Source organism: Stigmatopora argus, chromosome 8 (genome assembly GCF_051989625.1).
Source record: "Stigmatopora argus isolate UIUO_Sarg chromosome 8, RoL_Sarg_1.0, whole genome shotgun sequence".
In the NCBI taxonomy this organism is placed as follows: Eukaryota; Metazoa; Chordata; class Actinopteri; order Syngnathiformes; family Syngnathidae; genus Stigmatopora; species Stigmatopora argus.
In genome coordinates, this window is record NC_135394.1 from 8,287,590 (window position 1) to 8,307,877 (window position 20,288).

At 38.4% G+C, this 20,288-nt stretch overlaps 6 protein-coding genes across 8 annotated transcripts; 4 read left to right on the top strand and 2 right to left on the bottom strand.

The window, feature by feature from the left end:
* The first annotated feature begins 79 nt into the window (after window positions 1-79).
* Window positions 80-2,966, top strand: samd13 (sterile alpha motif domain containing 13). Its single transcript, XM_077606538.1, has 5 exons — window positions 80-412; window positions 866-977; window positions 1,174-1,216; window positions 1,890-2,001; window positions 2,093-2,966. The coding sequence occupies exons 1-5, from the start codon at window positions 347-349 to the stop codon at window positions 2,234-2,236; spliced, it is 477 nt and encodes a 158-aa protein (XP_077462664.1). The 5' UTR covers window positions 80-346; the 3' UTR covers window positions 2,237-2,966.
* uox (urate oxidase) lies at window positions 2,963-5,565 on the bottom strand. Of its 2 annotated transcripts, XM_077606537.1 has the most exons (8): window positions 5,535-5,565; window positions 4,989-5,201; window positions 4,526-4,642; window positions 4,296-4,374; window positions 4,026-4,212; window positions 3,632-3,755; window positions 3,208-3,291; window positions 2,963-3,124 (listed from the first exon to the last, which is right to left on the bottom strand). In XM_077606537.1, exons 1-8 carry the CDS (start codon window positions 5,553-5,555, stop codon window positions 3,053-3,055), a joined length of 897 nt encoding a protein of 298 aa, XP_077462663.1. In that variant the 5' UTR covers window positions 5,556-5,565; the 3' UTR covers window positions 2,963-3,052. The 2 variants fall into 2 exon arrangements, with proteins under 2 accessions (XP_077462663.1, XP_077462662.1); XM_077606536.1 differs by lacking the exon at window positions 5,535-5,565 and having other exon boundaries at window positions 4,989-5,228.
* A 689-nt stretch (window positions 5,566-6,254) lies between these two features.
* dnase2b (deoxyribonuclease II beta) lies at window positions 6,255-9,827 on the top strand. The gene is made up of 6 exons (XM_077606956.1): window positions 6,255-6,451; window positions 6,540-6,714; window positions 6,943-7,021; window positions 7,220-7,381; window positions 7,933-8,130; window positions 9,054-9,827. The coding sequence occupies exons 1-6, from the start codon at window positions 6,318-6,320 to the stop codon at window positions 9,386-9,388; spliced, it is 1,083 nt and encodes a 360-aa protein (XP_077463082.1). The 5' UTR covers window positions 6,255-6,317; the 3' UTR covers window positions 9,389-9,827.
* Window positions 9,828-10,609: 782 nt separating this feature from the next.
* On the top strand, window positions 10,610-14,305 carry rpf1 (ribosome production factor 1 homolog). The gene is made up of 9 exons (XM_077606957.1): window positions 10,610-10,917; window positions 11,146-11,202; window positions 11,618-11,698; window positions 11,770-11,865; window positions 11,943-12,096; window positions 12,328-12,410; window positions 13,097-13,278; window positions 13,366-13,492; window positions 13,861-14,305. Exons 1-9 carry the CDS (start codon window positions 10,681-10,683, stop codon window positions 13,900-13,902), a joined length of 1,059 nt encoding a protein of 352 aa, XP_077463083.1. The 5' UTR covers window positions 10,610-10,680; the 3' UTR covers window positions 13,903-14,305.
* Window positions 14,306-14,307: 2 nt separating this feature from the next.
* On the bottom strand, window positions 14,308-15,520 carry LOC144078688 (guanine nucleotide-binding protein G(I)/G(S)/G(O) subunit gamma-5). Of its 2 annotated transcripts, none has more exons than XM_077606958.1 (3): window positions 15,320-15,520; window positions 15,046-15,190; window positions 14,308-14,948 (listed from the first exon to the last, which is right to left on the bottom strand). In XM_077606958.1, the coding sequence occupies exons 1-2, from the start codon at window positions 15,398-15,400 to the stop codon at window positions 15,065-15,067; spliced, it is 207 nt and encodes a 68-aa protein (XP_077463084.1). In that variant the 5' UTR covers window positions 15,401-15,520; the 3' UTR covers window positions 14,308-14,948; window positions 15,046-15,064. The 2 variants fall into 2 exon arrangements, with proteins under 2 accessions (XP_077463084.1, XP_077463085.1); XM_077606959.1 differs by having other exon boundaries at window positions 14,308-14,959.
* Window positions 15,064-20,217, top strand: spata1 (spermatogenesis associated 1). The gene is given in 13 exon segments (XM_077606954.1): window positions 15,064-16,146; window positions 16,228-16,334; window positions 16,898-17,015; window positions 17,125-17,178; window positions 17,364-17,652; window positions 18,296-18,437; window positions 18,518-18,578; window positions 18,662-18,779; window positions 18,858-18,983; window positions 19,453-19,628; window positions 19,807-19,905; window positions 19,993-20,101; window positions 20,104-20,217. Coding segments are annotated over 13 exon segments (1,488 nt in total). The 5' UTR covers window positions 15,064-16,098; the 3' UTR covers window positions 20,145-20,217.
* The last annotated feature ends 71 nt before the right edge of the window (window positions 20,218-20,288 follow it).

Below are 20,288 nucleotides of genomic sequence, written 5' to 3' on the forward strand. Positions count from 1 at the left end.
ACAAAAACCCGCACGTTAGATTTCTTAGCGTGATTTTTTTTTTAATTTCTTCAGAATTTATGAATGGATTATATGCTACTTTCATATCACCTACCTTTGTTTTAGTAAGGAAAATTTAAATTGCTGTACATTTGATACAACAGAAATTCACAATAATCATGTTTATTTAAAAAAAAAACTATTAATTATAAATAATGGAACGTTTCAATTCCCTATTAAAGTGGATGCAATGAAATACCCTATTGGTGAAATAAACTACACTTCCCATGATTCTCTAGTGACGCGGAGAAGGGAAGCTATGACGTTAATGTGCTAGTTGGCTTTGATTAATTTTTGATTTTATCAAATGAGTATCTTCCATTTTTTTAATGGTAGAACACTTCGGGAAGTCGGGAACTTTTTGTCCTCACACGTAAGTTGTTGAATTTGGACGACGCGTTCTTGAGAAAAAGAAGAGTCATTCAAAATGTGTTCGATTTTGTATTAGCAAAACCGGCTAACTGTTCATGTTAGCTTGATAAATACCTAAAGGGTATTATATATTCGCTTTCTATTTATTGTGTGTTTTGCTATTTGTGTACGTTGAATTTTTGCCATTCAATTTAGTTGGCATCATTTCATTTGCGCCAGGGTTTGTGTTGGCGCTGTTTTGTTTTTGTTTGTTTTTTATTTCAACTATGATTTTGTAATGCGAGTTTAGACGCGTTGTCTTTCACAATGCATCTCTTGTTCCGTTGATTGTTACTGAGATAATAAAAGCGTTGTGCCACCATTCCTGATCCATTTCCTCGTGCACGTTGAATGCGTCTTTACTTTGACATTTCTCCTCTTAACACTTGTTTCCCCTGTCATTATCCCCCGGCAGAAACGTCTAGTCGTTGCAAGACTAATAAAAGAAGGATGTTTAACTGCCCGACACTTCTTTAAGATCGCCAAGAAAAACAATCAAATGAAAATTAATTGCAACTTTACTGACTGTAAGTAGAAACCATTCTTTTTCTATGAGGTTGCCAAGAAGTACTTATCCATCAGCATGTATGTAATTGCATAATAATAGCTCAGTGATTTTTGTTGGATGTGCTTTTTTTGTTGAGAACCAACTGTGTGATTATTATTCGAGATGCATGCAAATGTGTTGATATGAGATAATGGATCTCATTTTTTTTATTTCAGCCGCCATGGAAGACAAGGCAAATGGTTCTGTTGACACCAAAAGGTAGTCTCACAATACACAGATTTAGAGGGATGGGTAGTGTAACCAAAAACTGTAATCAAAGAATGCTGTTACAAAGAATAATGTGACTGAAGCTGAACTAAAAAGTCATCTTCAAAATAACTACCTGTTTATAAGTATTAACTAGGGCTGAAATAAACTATTTAAGTACTGAATAACCTGTAAATAATTCCTTATTAGGACATTTGCCGGTCACCGGTCATGTCTATGCAAATCTAAAATTTTGTTTATCAATGAGATGTGTTGTCTGATGTTAAACAGCTCCTAAGAGGTTTTCATTTTTCCAAAAAGAATATTCATAATAAATATATGAATTATATCATAAAGCTAATATTGGTATATTTGAATAGGAAATTGTCTTCACAACATCAGAAAATTATGCAAACGAAGGAAATAGGCATTTCATGTTCACATGTATATGTTCATTAATATGTATTGTCCTATTATTAAATAAATCAAACTCATATTTCGTAGGGACAATTTTTCGGAAACATAAATCCTCCCGGCATCGGGCAGCCAAGGGCTTAAAAAGACGTATCAATAATCACTTTTCTGTTTGGTGACATAATATGTACCACACTAAACAATGACCAGCCGAAACAAAGGAGAGAATTGTCTCAGGAGGATCAAATAATGAAGGGTATAATCTCTCCAGCCCTGTGGAGAATGGCCAGCTTCCAGATCCAGCCAACTGGGCGGTCGCTGATGTTGTCAGTTACTTTAAAGCTACAGGGTTCGAGGAGCAAGCCGCAGCATTCCAAGATCAGGTCAGACTTCCCACCTACCCCGCTGATAACCTTAAGACCAACACGGCAATTTGCATGACAAGGGCAATAAAATCTCTCCACTTCTTGACAGGAAATCGACGGCAAGTCACTGCTCCTGATGACACGTAATGACGTGTTAACGGGCCTGTCGATAAAGCTGGGCCCAGCTCTGAAGATCTACGAGTATCACGTGAAGCCACTGCAAACCCAGCACCTAAAGAGCAACGCTTGTTAGCACATCATCAGGCTTTCGCTACTCCACGCCTCAGTGACAATCGACACCTCTCAACCAGCTGTCCCTTGGCAGAGACTTCTCTGACGGCATGGCACCTTAAAAACAGATCGGTTTGAACATGTTTTTCGAAGTCTGCAATCCCAAAAATGGTGCACATATGGGGTCTAATGAGCGGTTTACCTTTTCAGCTGTTCTTATTTCTGCTGCTTGGATTTGTATTTCTTTGTCTGTTATTTAAAGCAGATATCGTTCAAGGTGTTATTGCAGAAGTGTGATTCGTTTGTGTGAATTGTGTTTATATTTGTGTTTTTCTGTTGGTCACAAACCAGTGATGGTTTTAAAAATGGTATTTGTACATAAGATTATATATGATGGAACACTTTGATATGGCAGAAAGTACTAATTTGGTACTGTTTAATTTGCCCTAAAAAAAAGTTATGTGTATACTACACATTGCACAACTGAGTCCATGCCTTGCCACTTGGCTGGAAAAAGTAAGTGTTATGGGATTTCCAGATACCTGAAGCAAAACTCCAGGTCCTGCTTGGTTCTGTGAAAATGGAAATGTGTGTTTAATTATGATGTCTACTACCTGTGGTGCTTCAATTTAGTTGCAAAGACGACTAATCAGGTGTATGTCTGTGTGGTAATAATTGATCTTGTGCAACACTGGAGTTTTCATATTTTAAAGACATGCAATAAATGGTGCTCTTTTCTCACCAAAGAACAACACATGTTTATTGGTTGTTGCTCCTATAATTCATATGCTATACAGACATCAGCAATGTCAGTAAAATTACATTTTTGTGCTCGTCTTCACAGCTTGGCTTGCTTCCTGCGCACAGTCCCAGTGATGTGTCCCGATGGGTGGTCAAGGGGAAGAAGAACCTGTGATGGTAGACAAAAAAAATACATAAAAACAATTGCCTCAACATGTAATATCACAATAAAATATGTAGGCTATAACTTACTTCATCCTTGTTCTCAATGCCAAATTTTGTCATGTCAATGGTGCAGTAGTGGTTGTTGGGCATGATGACCTCAATTTCATCCACCTGTAAATCAGTGCACATCTAAGATGCAATACACTATGTCACTATAGGATTACAGGGAATTTGCCTTGGTCTGCAATCTAATTTTTAAATTGTTTCATTATAAAATAAGAAAAAGGGTATAATTTGAAAGACAAATAAATGAAGACAATACCAGAAAACTCTAATGCACATGAAAGGTCTGTTGAATATTTCTGTTAAACTGGCAGCATTATTATATATAGGTGGTCATTCTCTCATCATAAATGTATTATAACTATAACTCACGTGTTAAAAAATGACTTTAAAACTGTTTTTCCCCTTAATATCTTGATAGGTGATCTATAATTATAGTTTGTCTTACCTCAGGAACGCGAGTGAGGACTAGGACCTGTGTATCATAAAGAGTCTTCTGCACTGAGGGTGAGTACTCTCCATGTTCAAAGGGTCCTGCAAACTTCTCGATAATCGTATCTTTGATGCATTTCCTATTAAAACAGTGTTCATTTTAGAATCTAAAATACTGGGGCAGTTCATCTAAAATTTAAATCAGATGGGGAACCTGTGGCTCAAGAGCCTCAGGTGGCTCTTATGATGGTGCATCTCAAGGAATAACATTTGAAAATATGAATTGTTTATGTCTTTTTCTGTCAAAAAAGGTTCCCAACCCCTGATTTTGATGAGCTGCCCTAGCATTTTAATGGCTACTAAATGCACAATTTATGGTGCGACATTGACTAATGGTATCATGTAATTACCATGCAACATCAAAATTGATATCTTTAACTTTGTTGTAGCGCCATCTGGCATACACAGTGGTACAGAGACACCTGTCCGTGGCCTCTTGCAGCGTGGTAAAGCGGTCTTTGAGAAAACCCACAAAACCAGACTGAGTGGTTTTCAGCACTTTCATGTCCTTGAGTCCACCGTGGACCACTGGGATGCCTGAGTGAGTGACAGTGAGACAGTGAATAAACGGAGTAACAACCACAAAAATGGTAACTCCAAAAGAAATTTGATTGAACTACCGTTGCGATGTTGTTCCACATCACAGAAGCGACTGTTTTCGGGGCTGTAGATAAAAGCATGGGCATGTTCCACCCCGTCCTGGAAGAAAATAAACTTTACAAGTAGTGGTAGCACATTGATGAGTTTAAAATGTCAAAGGTAGCTAAAGTCAGCTTGGTTAGGCGCCTTCTTGTTTGCTATAAACAGTGTAGTACTTGGTAATAGTATACTTTTTTTTTTCTTCCTTTACCTTCTCCAACCTTCTCCAGGGTGCCTCCTCCATAAATACCCTAACTCTCACCACATGGTCGAAAGAGGCCAGGAAATGGTGACAAATAGCCAATGAAAACAGCTCGATGGTCTTCACCTGCGCACCAAGCACACTGAGAGGTAGGACATATACACAAATTGTGGAATTTACAATTTACCACTAAGGACCATTAAGGACTAATATCATTTCAACAGAATCTGTATTATGAATGCTTAATATGAATTATTATTATTTTGCCTTACACCATTAAACCTTCAGAGATCAGGAGTTTCTTTTGTACAAAAACTCTGAATAATGGTTCATTAAGTTAAAAAAAAAGGTCAAATAAATCAAAGGGTTCAAAAATAGGGAGTCGGATAAGACGTGTAGGGAGAGATGCTTTACTTGGATGTTGTACTCCATTACAGTCTGTGGAATGTGGTGGTCAAATGATGCAACCTACCCCCCTGAGTTTGGCCAATGCATGGACGGTATTCTTGATGGTGTCAGTAGAGATGATGTCCGAGTTATCTCCAGTCAGATAATCCTTGTGGGATTTAAGAGTGAGCTGCACGTCGGCCTTGATCTCTGTGATGTCGTGGTGGCCACATTGTCTTCTGATGCACAACACCTTCACCGTCTTCTTCCCGTAGGCCGTTTGCGCAAATTCAACATTCTGCCACATGTGAACAAAATATTTCATTCTTTGTACAAGTGCTAATGATCCACCTTTTTTTTCTTCCTGGTGTATATACTATACACACACACACAGATTATGTCATAATATTGAATTATGGCTTTGCTGATTGATATTTTAAAAGTAGAGCTTTTCATATATATGTAATGGCTCTCTGGAACGTCTTGTCACCTTGTTGAATTGGTTTCACACCCCTGATTTAGAGTAAATTAGGTTTCATACAAAACAATGTGAAGATTGTTAGTCTAGCAGAACAATGCAAGTCGGCAGTTCTTTTGTGATAGTAATAGCTCCTATTTACTAAATCTTTACCTCAGTAGAAGCGGTCGCCATTTGTTTCTTCTCTCGGAAACTCCAGGAATGTTTGCTTGCAGCAATGTAAGGTTGCTTGACAGGTAAAGGAGGTTTTACAGAAGGGGAGGTTCTTCCATTGCCCCTGGCCATATGAGAACTCAATTATCAAATTGAAAGAGTGAGTTTTCTTTATATTTCCCACTCACACAATCATTAAATGACAATCATGGAAGCTGCAGGGTTGTCCCCAGGACCAGGAAAACTCCGTGAAGGAATAAAAACCATCATTTTGGACTATAAGCCCCAAGTGTCCTCATAGTGTTATGGGATACTTATAAGCCTGAAGATATGCAGCTCATTAACCTCTAAACATTCATAAATGAGCCCCAGGGTTCAAAGCAGGGAAAAAGTGGCATCTTATAGAAGGAAAATTGTGGTTCTATAAGTTGACCACCATGTTCCTCCACACACTCTCAGCAATTTGCCACAGGAAAAATACTGCCGGTAGCTACAAATTATTTTTTTTGCTTTGACGGAATCCCATATTTACAATAACATTAAAGTAAATGGAATGTATAATTGCATAAAAAAGTACATTGAGAGAAACTCCCCAAAAAGATAAACAAGATTCTTAGAAAGGGCAAATATGTTTTTACTTCATTACAACCAACAGTCAGCCAAACCCCTATCATGGGACTGTGTCACATTACTTCCCTTTTTTGTGTTTGTAGCCGTGCAGTAAACACTTTCAAAATTACTTAGTCACATCACCAGCCATAGGTTAAGAGGAGATTTTAAGTCATGTTTGGCTCACTTAGCTACAGATACCAACAGGTCTCAATGGCCTCAGCTTTAAGTACTTTGGTGCTGTGGACCCTCACGGGGTGTGATGCTGGCATTTCCTGTAAGAATGAAGATGGCCAGCCTGTTGACTGGTGAGGTGATTTAGTCTATGTCATCATACAGGAATTTACTTTTTGGGGGGGATGTTATGCCACGAAATCACTGTTTAGTATGCTGCAGGTTCATCATCTATAAACTGCCGAAATACAAGATTGGTGAGGTGGGTAGCGGGGTGGATTACATGTACCTGGACCCCTCCATAGGAACCTGGCAACTTAGTAAATTCATGGTTAATACTACGCAAGGAGCTGTTGGAAAAACTCTTAACCAGCTGTACGACAAAGCCATTTTTAAGGTGAGCATCGTTTTTATTCTCTCATTCGCCTCCATAATTCATTGAAGAACTGCTAAGGGGAAATGACATTTTTTTCCAACAGGGAACTACTGTAAACTGCTATAAACAATGCTTCCTTTTTTCATCATAGAACGTGATAACATGCACCTTTTGAAAGCAAATGCCTGATCTAAGCAGAATTTAGAATTTTATCTTTTAACACCTAAATTGTGCTGTGTTTTTCCTTAGCCTAGCAGTACTGCTTATGTCCTCTACAATGATTCACCTCCAGTCCTTAAATATGTCAAGGGATATGGACACACAAAAGGTACTGTACTATAGTAAAAAAATCCATCAGTATCAGGATGGAACATCTGAGTTAGTCCTCTTAAATAGTCAGTGTAAACCTAAAAGTGCAAAGCTAAATGTCCAAAATCATCTTTAACTGGCTCCAACTCACATTGCCCCTAATGTGACTAAGCAGAATCATGATGAAAATTCTAAATTGATTTTCTGGTTCCAACAGGAGTCCTCCTATTTGATGATTTGCAGGGATTCTGGCTTTTGCACAGCATCCCCAGTTTTCCCTCATTCCCAGAGATGGGATATATCTACCCACCTTCTGGCAAATTCAATGGCCAGACAGCTTTGTGTGTGAGCCTCAGCTATGATCAGTTCCATCATATCAGTGAGTGAACCCAAAGTTATAACATTTACATAATGCTGAAAAGATTTACTTTTATTACCTCCATTGTGTACATACAAATGTTATTCACAGTAGATCCATTTCTACGATGACTACTTTATCTCATTATTATGAGTACAACTGAATTACTTTTTTTTGCTTCTTTCTGTAATTTATTCTTTAACCATTCCTACTTCCTATAATAATAATGTTATTATGAGTACTACCTTCGGTGCAAACCTCAATACTACTGTTATTACAATTAGAATTCTTGTTCCTCTACAATTATTCCTGATTCTGTCACAATGATTAGTACTTGTACTCATCCACCTTAATGAACAGGACAGAGTTCCAGTTAGTTGGCCATTACAAATAAACATTTAAGATGTAAAATACCTTATTTGTATTTTTTCTATGCTTAAACACACAAAAGCATGTTTTTTTAATTGGATCCAAAATCACTTTACTTTGTGTACTTTTTAAAAACATCTACATTACCATGATATATACACTATCTTCTAATACGTGTTATTCTCCTTTTTCTCAAATGACAGCACAGCACCTTGTTTATCTTTTCCCACGGTTCTACAATTGTTCAGTGCCTTCTGCATTTGCTACCAAACTGCCTCAGCTGGCCCAGTTATGCGCTGGCCAGAGGCCAAAAGCCCCTTCAGATAAGGCAAGGGACCAGCTCTACTCCCTGCAGGGGGAAATGTTCTTCACTTTTGCCAAATCTGAACGTTTTGTGGATGGTAAGGTATATTTGCTTTTTCACACATCAAGCACATACTTTCAAAGTTGGCGGTCACCATGTAATGAAAGAAAAACAAACAATGATCACTAAAAATGCACTTCCCAGTGTCTGAACGGCTGGTTGGTGTTTCATTTCATGGGTGTTTCAACAGGGTAGGATAAAAACAAATCTTATAAGAAAGAAGAATTAGCTAAGAACATATCATCAGACTATTCTAATGAGTAGGCTACTGATAAATATTCCATTGTACAATTGAAGAAGAGACTGAAACTGTGTTGGAATAATGAAGAAGCCTAACACTTACATAAGAAGGCACAGTGTGACATCACAATGGGACCAATTTCAAATCCTCTTGTTACCAGAGTAATTTCACTTACAAAAATAGAAAATACGCTTCAACCAAGGCAGACACCCATTTTGAGCCATCTTATACTTAAAAAATGTTAACAACTAGTTTAGAACCCCTTTTAGATGAATCTTTAAGACTACAACAATAAAACATTACTTTATTTTGTATCATTTTCAATAGTTTATTCCCTTTGTAATAGTCAAGTAATTTTATTGAATAATATGGGTTTTCTTTCATTAAAACAGGGCTACCGACAACTTTATCAAGCTGCTGTTTTAGCGTTTTGTAGCCGTCATGATCAAATACGGAAACACTATCAGCAGAGCACATACAGAATCAACCTGAACCTATTCTTGCTAGACTAAGCTATCAAAAAAGATGTTCTCCTTTGCTAAATGCATTCATGATTAAATCAGTGTTCGTTGCAGGTTGTAATTTATTATCAATGTCAAGAAATATAATTTTGTAATAACGTTGCAGAACGTTCTGAACACTGTTACTTCAATGATGTAGTGCCATACAGTCCATTATTTTAACCACAGGTTAATTCTTTGTGACTTGCCTCCAACCAGACATCTACACTGGCTGGGTAGCTCAGGTTCTGAATGTGGACTTGATGGTTGAGACGTGGCAGAGAGAAGGACACGAACTGCCTTCCAATTGCTCCTTGCCCAATCATGTGATGAATATCAAGAGGATTTGTCTTCCCGAATCCAAACCATTTAGTTCATTTCATGACCACGCTAAGTGGTGCACGTCGTGGGAATTTCAGAATAAAGTGACCTGCTTGGGGGACCTGAACAGGGAGCTATCCCAAATGTGGCGCAGTGGGGGACTGTTGTGCTCAAACAACCCTTTGATTTACAATGCTTTCAGACAGTCGATTGGCTGGTACATTGGATGCTGAAAGAAAGGCAATTTTTGTATTGGAATTAATTTTATGTTAATGTTAATGTTCAACCTATTTTAACAGAGCTATTACTTTTCTCATAAAGTGTTTTAATAGCAACTAATAACTATTTGTAAACCAAATTATTAAGGCATTGAACTAAATTAAATTGTTGTTCCACTTTTTCAAATTATTTAGAGAAAAAAATCTATAAATCATCATCATTAATTAAATCAAGGTAATCAATAAAGCCTAAAACTAATCTTCTAATACAGGGGTAGTGAACCTCTGGCTCGGGAGCCATGTGTGGCTCTTTTACTGGGTGCCTATGGCTTAGGAGCCATATGTGGCTCTAACCTGTGAGCTAAAATATGGAAACCGCTGGTGAGAGAACTGTGTGCTCTAGCACCTTTTTAATCAAATGTTTAAATAAAAAAAACTGTTAGGCTCTCCTGTATTCATGCTCTCATTGATACTCATTGATTAGCAACAGCGAGACAATGTTGTCAGAAGAATTCAGATACTTTTTCTACTTTAAAAGTGACACATTTTCATGTGTACCTCAGCTCTCATTTTCTGAACCGCTTTATCCTCACTAGGGTCGCGAGGGGTGCTGGAGCCTATCCCAGCTGACCTCGGGCCAGAGGCGGGGGACACCCTGAATTGGTGGCCAGCCAATTGCAGGGCACAAGGAGACAAACAACCATTAGGCTCACACTCATACCTAGGGGCAATTTAGAGTGTTCAATCATCCTACCATGTGTGTCTTTGGAATGTGGGAGGAAACCAGAGTACCAGGAGAAAACCCACACAAGCCCGGGGAGAACATGCAAACTCCACACAGGTGGACCGACCTGGATTTGAACCCAGTACTCCCACTGTGAGGCCGACGTGCTAACCACTCAACCGATGGGCTGCCCCTTCATGTATATTAACCTTTAAATTCTCATTATGGCTATTTATTTTTAATTCTTTTAAAGTATAAATGATTTAATAAAATACAAACATGATTAATAATTTATTATTTATGAAATATTTTTAAATGTATTTTTATGCCCCAAAACTCACTTTCCCTGCAGGGTTAAACGTTGATAATGAATTGGAATTATGTTACAAAATGTTTGGGTGTGTATGATAACGCGCTATCATGGAAATTTGATAATCATTATGAATAGTTAACAGCCGCCTGGCCGCTAGGGGTTCCACGTGTTTACCAAGTATGTAAATCAATTGACCCGGATGTGAACACGTCACTGGAAACGGAAGTAGCTGGAAATACACACGTGAAGTACGTTTTGCCCGTCGTCAACATGGACATTATCGAGGTTCCCGTGTCTCAGAAGAGTGAAAACAAGAAAAGTCAAAATAAGTGTGGGCAGTCGAAAGACGCGCAGCAGCCAAACAAGATGGAAACTGGTGATGTAGAGGTGAAAGAAGAGCAGACAGAGCAGACCATCGCCTTCCCACCGACGTTCAGTGTGTCTGAAATCAAGAATAAGCAGCGAAGACATGTAATGTTTATGAAACTCAAACAAGAAAAAAGAAAGGTAAACTCCTAAACTCGACTTCTTCGTATGATGTAAGTGGAAGTAAAAATAAAACATCCATCCTACACTCTTAAAATATTGTAGTAATGAGGAAATGGTGAGTGACTTGTTTGTCAACTGTCCACTAACACTAAACATAAAAAAATGCTAGTCACTTGAATAACATCCATGTTTGTTTGTTTTCTCTTTGCATTGTCAGTTAGAATTATTCCTTTCTTTATATTTCAGATAAAGATGGAAATGAAGAAACAGAGAAAAAGGCAGGCAAAAATTTTGGGTGACAAGGTGAGTGTCTTGATTTGCTATTTTTCAAGAATTCTTTAGGATGTGTTCTTGAAGGTTCACACTAATGCCCCAAAAAATTATTTTGAATTTACTATAATATACTAAAACATCAGACATTTTTAACTATTTTTCAAAACATAGCATACATATTTACCATCATTTATGTAGGGTAATTTTTCAATCCATCCATTCTCTTTCCTGGCTAGATATTTCAAATTTTATCCACCTAAATCAAATCAATGCATGTTATTTCACTGCGCATGTTATTTTGTATGTCAATTTAACAATCTTTTATCACCAACGTGAAAACTCCTACTTTTCTGATGCAAGTGTTTTTATGTAGTACTTTGTTTCTTATCAGTACTTGAGTGATCTTCAGTGCTATTTTGTTAAAAACGTTTTGTCTTTTCCTAAGGCACCACCTAAACAAGTCCCCAAGACTATAGAAAATCAGCGAGTCTACGATGAAACAACAGTTGACCCCGAAGATGAAGAGGTGCTGTCATGCTTCTTTAGTAATCAAATTTAGTTTTCGATTCATCCTTGACTTTTTGCATCCCATCTAAGATTGCATTTGATGAGGCCACCGATGAATTTTCCGCCTACTTCAACGGGCTAACAAACCCCAAAGTGCTCATCACAACGTCAGACAGACCCCGAGGGGTGAGCGGGCATTTGTCTTTGTGTCAACGCTACTTTTGGTTTTCAATAGTTCAACTGTTATTCTGCGTCTATTGTAGAGGACAGTGAAGTTTTGCAGGCAGCTGGCCACAGTGATCCCAAATGCTCATGTCTACTACAGAAGAGGCTTGGCCCTCAAGAGGGTCATTCCCCAGTGTGTCGCCAGGGACTTCACCTACCTTATGGTCATCAATGAGGACCGCAAAATGCCAAGTATCCTTTTCCGCATTCATGCAGAAGACTCGCCCTAACTATGTAGGAACGGCTGTGCTAAAATTTAATAAATTAGAGCACAGTAAAATAAATAATACAAATTAATGTATTTTTATTTTCAAAATTTGTTTATTTTTCACCCGTTTGATGAAAGATAAAAATCCACAGAGTCCATTTGAAAAAAAAATGAAAGTTTTTTTCCCCCCAAGATTCCTTGACTACAACTCTAAGATGGTTTGGTTCTTTGTCACCTCCCTGAGGGGCCCACTGCACACTTCAAGGTCAGCAGTGTTCGACTACGGAAGGAGATGAAGGCAAGTTGATGGTCCACCTGCAAATATAATTAACAAACCAGATTCCAAAAAGTTTAGACACTATTCAGTGTAAATTATAATAGTGTGGAAGCACCAAATTTCAAGATTTTATTTAAAATTAAATATAGATACAGATTAAAGATTACACTGAAAGACGGTTATGACTAATTTGTCTGTAAAATTGCTAAAGCAAACCTTCAAGTTGGCAGTATAATTTGACATACATTTTAAAGCCCTTGGCCTTCTTAACATGATTGGATTGGATTGGATAATTTAATTCATCCCGTATTTGGGAAATTTCATTGTGACAGTAGCAAGAGGGTGAGAATGCAGATACAGGAAAGGCTTAGTTACACAGTTCCTTTGAATTATTTGATTTATATCCTCCAGGGAAAAGGCAGATAAAGAGTGAATATAAGAAACATGTAAACGCTACCATTTTGCTCAAGAGACGTGAAAGTAGTCAAGCCCGACCAATGAAATGTTGCAGAGAAAGTGACGTTCATAGTTCATGACAAAAAGATTGCGACATGAACCTTAAGTTTTCCGTGTTTGCTGATATATTCCTTTTTTTAAGTCATGTTGAGAGGTACTACTGAAGCCAATTTAGTGAGGCGGAAATAGTGCCCATGCTTAAAACCGTTGGCGAAAGTTCACCACACCGTTAAGCTCTTTTGTGTTCACAGAGAATAGGTAAGGAGCCAACAGAGCACTATCCAGAAGTGATCCTGAACAACTTCATCACACGTTTGGGCCACAGCATCGGCCGGATGTTTGCTGCTCTTTTTCCTCAAAAACCCCAGTTTGTGGGTCGGCAGGTGGCCACCTTCCACAATCAGAGAGACTTCGTATTTTTCCGATTTCACAGGTGGCTTTTTGATAAGAAACGGCGGGCACCTATTCCCCTTGTTCTGAATTTGAAGCCGCTCATTCTGTGATTGTTGTTTCTAAAAAGATACATCTTCAAGAATGAGAAGAAGGTTGGCATTCAAGAGATAGGACCTCGTTTCACTCTTAAGCTTCGCAGTCTTCAGAAAGGCACCTTCGATTCCAAGTATGGCGAGTACGAATGGGTCCTCAAGGTGAGATCAGATGCGTGTAATCTCTTTAAAGTAGGGGTGCCCATTACGTAGACCACCAAACAACTATTGGTAGGTCCCGGAGGCACTATTGGTGCATCACACAACAATAACATTTTGATTCTGCCGCTCTGTCGATTTCCTTAGCTAGGTTCTTATGAATTTGGCATGTCCACAGTAAATCGCGGTTGAAAAGTAGATCTTGGCTTTTAACATTAAGAATATAACTGAGCCTTTCTATTATTACAATGAAAAACAGTCTAATCTAAATCCAAACTAATTGGATGTGATCTAAAATCCAGACAAATGTTTTACAGGAGTGGCTCCTCTAAGCTTTATATGATTGCTAATACATTACCCTCTTTTTCTAGCGCCATGCAATGGACGCCTGTAGGCGGAAATTCCAGCTGTGAAGGCAAAATATTCCTCCTGGCATTACGCACGGACAGGTGCTTATCCCACAGTTGTTGGTAGTTACCTTCAAAATGACTGTTGTGCTTTTCATGTATGTTGAGACCAGCAACCAACTGAAGAGAGTAATTGCAGGTTTGTTTACTCACCAAATACAGAAAACACTGTTTTTGCATGCATTCATTTAACATACTGCAAGATGTAAGTCATAACTTCCTATGTTCAGCCCCGTTCAACACTCTCTTTCATGGAATGCTGGCACACAGTTGTGAATATCATGAAATTATGTATTAGAAGTATTTGTTTTAGTGTTTTACAACCCAATGAAAAATCAATATTATTAGAGATCTATTCTGGATTTTCTGACTTGTGTGTTGTGCATTAAAAAAATTGATGTACTTTTCAGAGCAAGTGAAACATGAATATTTATTCTTGAAGAGTCAGACAGTACAATTCTTAAGCCATGTGGCAGGCAGGGGTCTTTTGGTTAGTTTTTGTCAAGTGATCTGTGTTGACTATGTTGTCATCAAAATATTTAGCGGTTACGATGGGCAAATCCGCAGAATAATTAGTCACAAGGCACAGATGTATCTTAATAAGCAACAGTTAATGTTAAATTTGTCCTGTTAAAGTTGTCTTTTCAATCTTTATCCACAAAAAATACCATAAAAAGGGGAAGTTATTTTATGACCTAAAAATATTTTCCGACATTTTATTACTACAATAATGACATCGTGGATTGAAATATTGGTGGTTACACAGCACACATTGGCCTTACCAAATACAATTTTTCATCATTTTCAGCTTTTCATCATTGACTTTACTGTTGGTTCTGATTTAAATGATTTTGTCAGCATAAACCTAGGCCCCCAATATAAGCTTTTTTCTAATCATACAGGAAAATATGTCATATAAGCACCTGAAAATCTTTGCTAGCAGAACGTTACGAAAATCATTAAAAAAAACATTTAAATTATAGTTGCAATGTTCCCTAACACTCCTGAGGCGCTTCCAGTCCATCCAGTTGAGGCACCACACACTTGAAAACCTGTGGAAGGACTGAAATCGTGAATATGTAAAGGGATTATGAAATTATTTCATTATCGTTAATAATTACTTCAAATATAAGGCAACGTGGGACTTACAAGGGCCAGGGCGTCCCCACTATAGGAAAGAACACACTTTCTGCGGTCTGAAGGGATTGTTGCTGGTTGACATTCCAGTCAGAAGCGGGTCATGCTGGGCGTTATGAAGACAGAACTGTTGTAGGTCAGCAGCGGCCATGGAAACCTGACGATTTCCAATGTTGGATATTTAGTGAATTAGGCCAGTACAACAGGATTGATAAAAAATAAATCGCGTTTAGACAAAGGGAAGCCACAAAGAGAAACGCCCTTAACATACAGGCGTAATTTTTACCTTTACTCGGTTTATTCCTGCTTCAAACCGGAGCTGCTGGACGATTTTCTTCATCGCTACGATGCTCGATGACCCTGACATTTTTGTTTATTAGTCGGTCGATTTTTGTGTCAGGAAAAGCAAAAAAAACCTAAAAGTTAAGTTCCAGCAACTTGTTGACAAGCGGGCGATGGTCTACTTCCGGTTTTGGGGAGGAGCGTCCTCTAGTGGTCGCTTTTATGTTTTTGAATAAAGTGGTATTTTTTTCCAGGATGGAAACTTTTCTCTCTGTAGGAATTACACGAATTTCAGTCATTTAAACGCCATATTTGCAATAGCTGGTCCTCCGGTTTCCTCTCACATCCCAAAAGCATCAATAGGAGGCTGGTTGAACACTCTAAATTGATAATTGGCCTGGGTAGGCACCAGCACCCCCTGCAACCCTTGTGAGGATAAGAAGTATACAGAGAATGAATGAATTTTCAAAATTGATGAAAAAGAAACTGAAAACATTTGATCAGAGCTTGGCATACTTTTTGTAACCAGTGTTTTTTGGTACTCTGTCTTTCTAAAATATTGTCCATTTTTATCTGAAATTCTAGCCTTTAATTTCTTATTTTCCTTCTGCCAAGGTCTCTCTTTTTTCCCATTTTACCCAAAAATTGGTACTGCTCCCCCAATAGAGTGGGAGTACTGGTAGCCCCCTTCTGCAACCAGAGCAACCAATGCTGGCACTCCCATTAAAAAAGGAAACGCCGTGATTCTCTGTGGGAGAACCACTAAGGTACACGACTGGACTGATGGCGATGGAGTTATCGTGTGTGGATAAAAGACCTGTCAGTTGCAAGGTATGTTCACAATGCATGAAAGATGAATGATGAGTTTGTGCACTCCAGGGAACTGTTTCAATGTTTGTTGTGTGTATTCAGTTTGTGGAGCTCCATGTTCTCTACGTGCCGAACGACCAGTGGAATGTGAAGCTGAACAAAGTTCCCGCGGAAGCCACAGAGAGCTTTGTATCTGCAGGCTTCATCAGGTCTCACTTGTTTTGCAAAACTGGAATGAGTTTTATTTGAACATCAACACCTCACGTGAAATCCAGAAAAGTGAACAAATACCGTGAACTAAATTTTCTATAAGTTGAAGTTCCCCCAAAATTTATTAATACTGTTCAATATTGGATATTGTGAAAGTGGTTTAAATATGCAATCTCATCAGATGCACAGGGCACCATGTGTTTTTTCTTTATTATGAAGCTACAGTCAAATGAAAATAGATTATGAATTTGACGTAGGGTGAGTGGTTAGCGCGTCAGCCTCACAGTTCTGGGGTTGAGGAGTCGATCCCAGGTCAGGACCTCCCTGTTTGGAGTTTGCATTCTCCTCCTTGCGTGGGTTTACTCCAGGTACTCCGGTTTCCTCTCAGATCCCAAAAATATGCAGGGCAGGCTGGTTGGATGCTCTAAATTGACCCTCGGTATGAGTTTGAGCGTGGGTCTCCTAGTGCCCTGCAATTGCCTGGAAATCAGAACTAAGATTAATGATTTTTTCCTGGATGTTTCTTGTTGTAACACTATGGTATGTTTGATGGTTTGTTTAGGGTTTACCCTGAGGTCACCTTAAAAGCTATGAGGAATGACCTGAGAGAGCTTCTGGGCACAGACAGAAGCGTGGAAAAATTTGCCTTCTTGAAATGTGTGGGCCGCAGCTTGGCTCTGGTACGGTTTGGCCATCTGACATCATAAAATACACGACCTTACGTGAGAATGTTTGATGCATACTCGTGTACGTACTTGTTAACTGTTGCTTTTGTCTGCTCGATGGCAGGTCAAAAGCAAGCAGGAAAAAGATGTAAAAGCAAAAACATTTGCTCCACCCTATGTAAGTGAAATATGATTTATACTCTTTTTGTTTTTGTTTTTTTGCATTTCAGTTTGTTAGTACTGTTTGCATTATATTTTCCAATGATGGTTTCTAAAAAGAGGTGGTCATCCAGATACATGTTTCTTTATATAGTTATTATTATTATTTGTTTAATCTACTGGTGTTTTGTCCTGCATTACCAGGCTGCCCAGCCAGAGCTGTACTTGCTGCTCACAGAGGAGAATGAGAGCAGCCTTTCCTCCCATTCGCTCAGCCCGGACACCAGGAGCAGCTCCCCGGACCCCTCGACCTACTACCCCCACAAGATATTGGTTTCACCAGCTGAAAAGAAAGAGCCCGTGAAGTTCCCCCACATTCCCCAGTCTTCCCATCAGCTTTTTCCCACCTCTAGATTGGAGGAGGAGGAGGAGGAAGAGGATAATAACGAGGAGGAAGAGGAAGAGTACGAGAACGGGAAGAGAGCGAATGAAAGTTTGTTATGTTTGCTATTTTAAATTTCATGAATTTAGTTTTTATTAACATGCTATTCATTTATCTATGTATTCATAGTCATAAAATCACCTAAAAACGTTATAAAATCAGACTTACTAATATTGATTTTTTAAAATGATCAAAAATAGTCACTTGTCAAAAGGTATTGAATATTTATACATATATAGTAATTAGCTTGCTAAAGGGTTAACAATTGGTTAAAAGCAATTCAACCTTGAAATAGCTTTCCATTGTAGTGACCACATTTATGCGCTTATATTTATATCAGCGGCCTCCCAGTCAAAATGGTTTGAATTTCTTTGAAAATAAAGAATAAAACAAATACATATTTAATTTCACAAAATCTGTTCTGTTTTTTTAAACAAAAAATATGTAATTTTGATCAAATCAACCCATGCTCTCCGAGCAAACACTAAATAACACTAAGTTAAATAGAAATATATTTTCCCTGATGACAATAGATAGTCAAATATTTGATAATCAGTCAAATGACTCATCATCAGCGGGTTAAAATTCTTTCTCGGTGGATTGTTGAATAAGGAATAAATTAGTACTTAATTTTCTTCCCTCATAATACATATATGGAGGATGTTAAAAATCTTTGCTATACACTTTGTTTAAGGCAACTTGCTTCCGGTGAAAGAGCATCCCAAAGAGGAAGAAACAACCTTCAGGAAGAAGAAACATTACCAGCAAGGATGCAGAGTTACCAAATGTCCGCCGGGGGCTGTAGATTTGATGGAGGACGCAGATTTTGACAGGCAGTGAGTTGAACTCAAATATCACCCCATAAATGCTCTGTGCTTTTAATCTCAAACCTGATGTTCTGCTCTTCTCTCTACAGTCTTGGGAAATTACGAGATGTGCACACATTTCAGTCTTTTGGGAATAAAACAACAAGTGGGGTAATGTTTTCAAACAGGAGGTTCTGTGCGTACAAATGTGTGTGGATCCCATTGTTTTGCCAATGTTTTGTTTTGTCGTCAAGGTGATAGAAAGCCCAGTTGCGTTGTCTCCACCCATCCGCTGCACTTCACCCCCTCCTGGCCTCGACCTGACCATGACGACCCACAAAGCCACCGTTTCCACTGTCATTCCGACTAACAGTCAGTTACCAAATAAAGGAAAATGGTTCATGGAACGGATACGAGGTCTCGCAATGAAATATCGTTTGTTTATTATAGGGGAAGAACTACTTGAAGAAATTAAGCTGGTGAAGGAAGAAAGGAAACAATTAGAGTGGAAGAGACAAGAGTTGGTCAGGAAAGGGAAAGATTTGTTGGCCCAGAATAGACACCGCAGAAACCAAGGTAGTGATAAACTGCAGATCACCAGAGTGCAACATAGAGTCAGTCTATTCATCCTATTATAGACGATGGTCTCAAATTAAGTCCTTTTGGAATGCTTTTCAAATATTTTAATTATGAATTAATGATAAGTTAATTTATCCAAATGTTTTATATACATTAAAATACATTATTGTTCTGAATGCACATGATTTGATACCATTTTTTGGGGATAAGTGTGCACAAATGTATTAATTGACAGATTTACATTAAAATCTACTATTCATGCCATATGTTGTACAGCAAGTAAGTACATTAATTGTCATTTGTTTACATTTATGGATCCACTTTCAGCATTCTTGTCAAGACTGTCTAAAATACAGTTTGTCGTTTTGGCAATTGATTTAAAATATTTTGTATAGATTAGCATGCTTAAATGCGCTGCCTGTATACACTTAAAAAAAAAAATCATCTTCTGCTTTGTTTTTTCCAGCCCGCGATAGCTGGAAAAAAAAGTATTTTGATACCAAGAAGGCCACTGTGCCCTTGGAAGAAGCTCTAAGAAATGTGTGTCAAGAACTGGAGACATTTTATAACAAACTTCTGCTACAGCTCCACGCCCGAGATAACAAAGGTAATCAGCAAAAGCAAGGAAGGACCTCAGAAAAGGTACGCCCAATGTCTTGAGTCTAATACGTATGTGTAATATACAGTCGTATGTATATTCACTTGGCATGTGTCAAAAATAAACGGTTCACTTTAACTACAGGAACAAAGTATTTGGACTTTGTAACTTCGCACGTTACGTAAATTGATTTTTACGCTCACTTTGTAATGTTTGGTTTAGAATGCGCTGATCATTCAGATCCTGACAGAGAGTCACGATATCGACAACCTGAGGAGGAAGGTCGAGGACGCCAAGATGAAGCTGATGACAGAGATAAAGGTCCACACCAAAGTTGAATTAGCTCCCCAAGAGAAACGACGGAAGTCATTTACTGAATCTGATATCTTCCGACAAACTCTGTTACAGCTCAGGAAACAGGCGGCCACCGAATTGGGCGCACTGAAAGCCGAGATAGCACAGAAGAAGAGTCAGTTATACCACCATCATGGGCCTGTGGCATCTCTCAGCTTTGTCAGCAGACACGAGACAAAGCAAAAGTCCAAAACAACTCCAAGTAGCACAAATGGCTAGTTTGTTTTAAAAATGGTATGGTATTCTTTTTATTAAAATACTTATTTTACTTACCCACAATGTTACCACTGGCCATCAGCTCTTTTTGTGTGAAGCAAAGGTTGTTGTAAACTTTGGCCACAAATGTCTCA

Excerpts from the sequence above, each read along its gene's own strand:
- samd13 (XM_077606538.1), top strand. The coding sequence starts at position 347 with ATGAGTATCTTCCATTTTTTTAATGGTAGAACACTTCGGGAAGTCGGG. Across the intron at positions 413-865 it reads GGAACTTTTTGTCCTCACAC|AAACGTCTAGTCGTTGCAAG; the intron begins GTAAGTTGTTGA and ends ATCCCCCGGCAG. Across the intron at positions 2,002-2,092 it reads CCGCAGCATTCCAAGATCAG|GAAATCGACGGCAAGTCACT; the intron begins GTCAGACTTCCC and ends ACTTCTTGACAG.
- uox (XM_077606536.1), bottom strand. The coding sequence starts at position 5,228 with ATGAAATATTTTGTTCACATGTGGCAGAATGTTGAATTTGCGCAAACG. Across the intron at positions 4,375-4,525 it reads CCTGGAGAAGGTTGGAGAAG|GACGGGGTGGAACATGCCCA; the intron begins GTAAAGGAAGAA and ends ATTTTCTTCCAG. Across the intron at positions 4,213-4,295 it reads TGTGGAACAACATCGCAACG|GCATCCCAGTGGTCCACGGT; the intron begins GTAGTTCAATCA and ends TCACTCACTCAG.
- dnase2b (XM_077606956.1), top strand. The coding sequence starts at position 6,318 with ATGTTTGGCTCACTTAGCTACAGATACCAACAGGTCTCAATGGCCTCA. Across the intron at positions 6,452-6,539 it reads GATGGCCAGCCTGTTGACTG|GTTCATCATCTATAAACTGC; the intron begins GTGAGGTGATTT and ends AGTATGCTGCAG. Across the intron at positions 6,715-6,942 it reads ACGACAAAGCCATTTTTAAG|CCTAGCAGTACTGCTTATGT; the intron begins GTGAGCATCGTT and ends GTTTTTCCTTAG.
- rpf1 (XM_077606957.1), top strand. The coding sequence starts at position 10,681 with ATGGACATTATCGAGGTTCCCGTGTCTCAGAAGAGTGAAAACAAGAAA. Across the intron at positions 11,203-11,617 it reads CAAAAATTTTGGGTGACAAG|GCACCACCTAAACAAGTCCC; the intron begins GTGAGTGTCTTG and ends TCTTTTCCTAAG. Across the intron at positions 12,411-13,096 it reads GACTACGGAAGGAGATGAAG|AGAATAGGTAAGGAGCCAAC; the intron begins GCAAGTTGATGG and ends TTGTGTTCACAG.
- LOC144078688 (XM_077606958.1), bottom strand. The coding sequence starts at position 15,400 with ATGTCAGGGTCATCGAGCATCGTAGCGATGAAGAAAATCGTCCAGCAG. Across the intron at positions 15,191-15,319 it reads CAGGAATAAACCGAGTAAAG|GTTTCCATGGCCGCTGCTGA; the intron begins GTAAAAATTACG and ends GGAAATCGTCAG.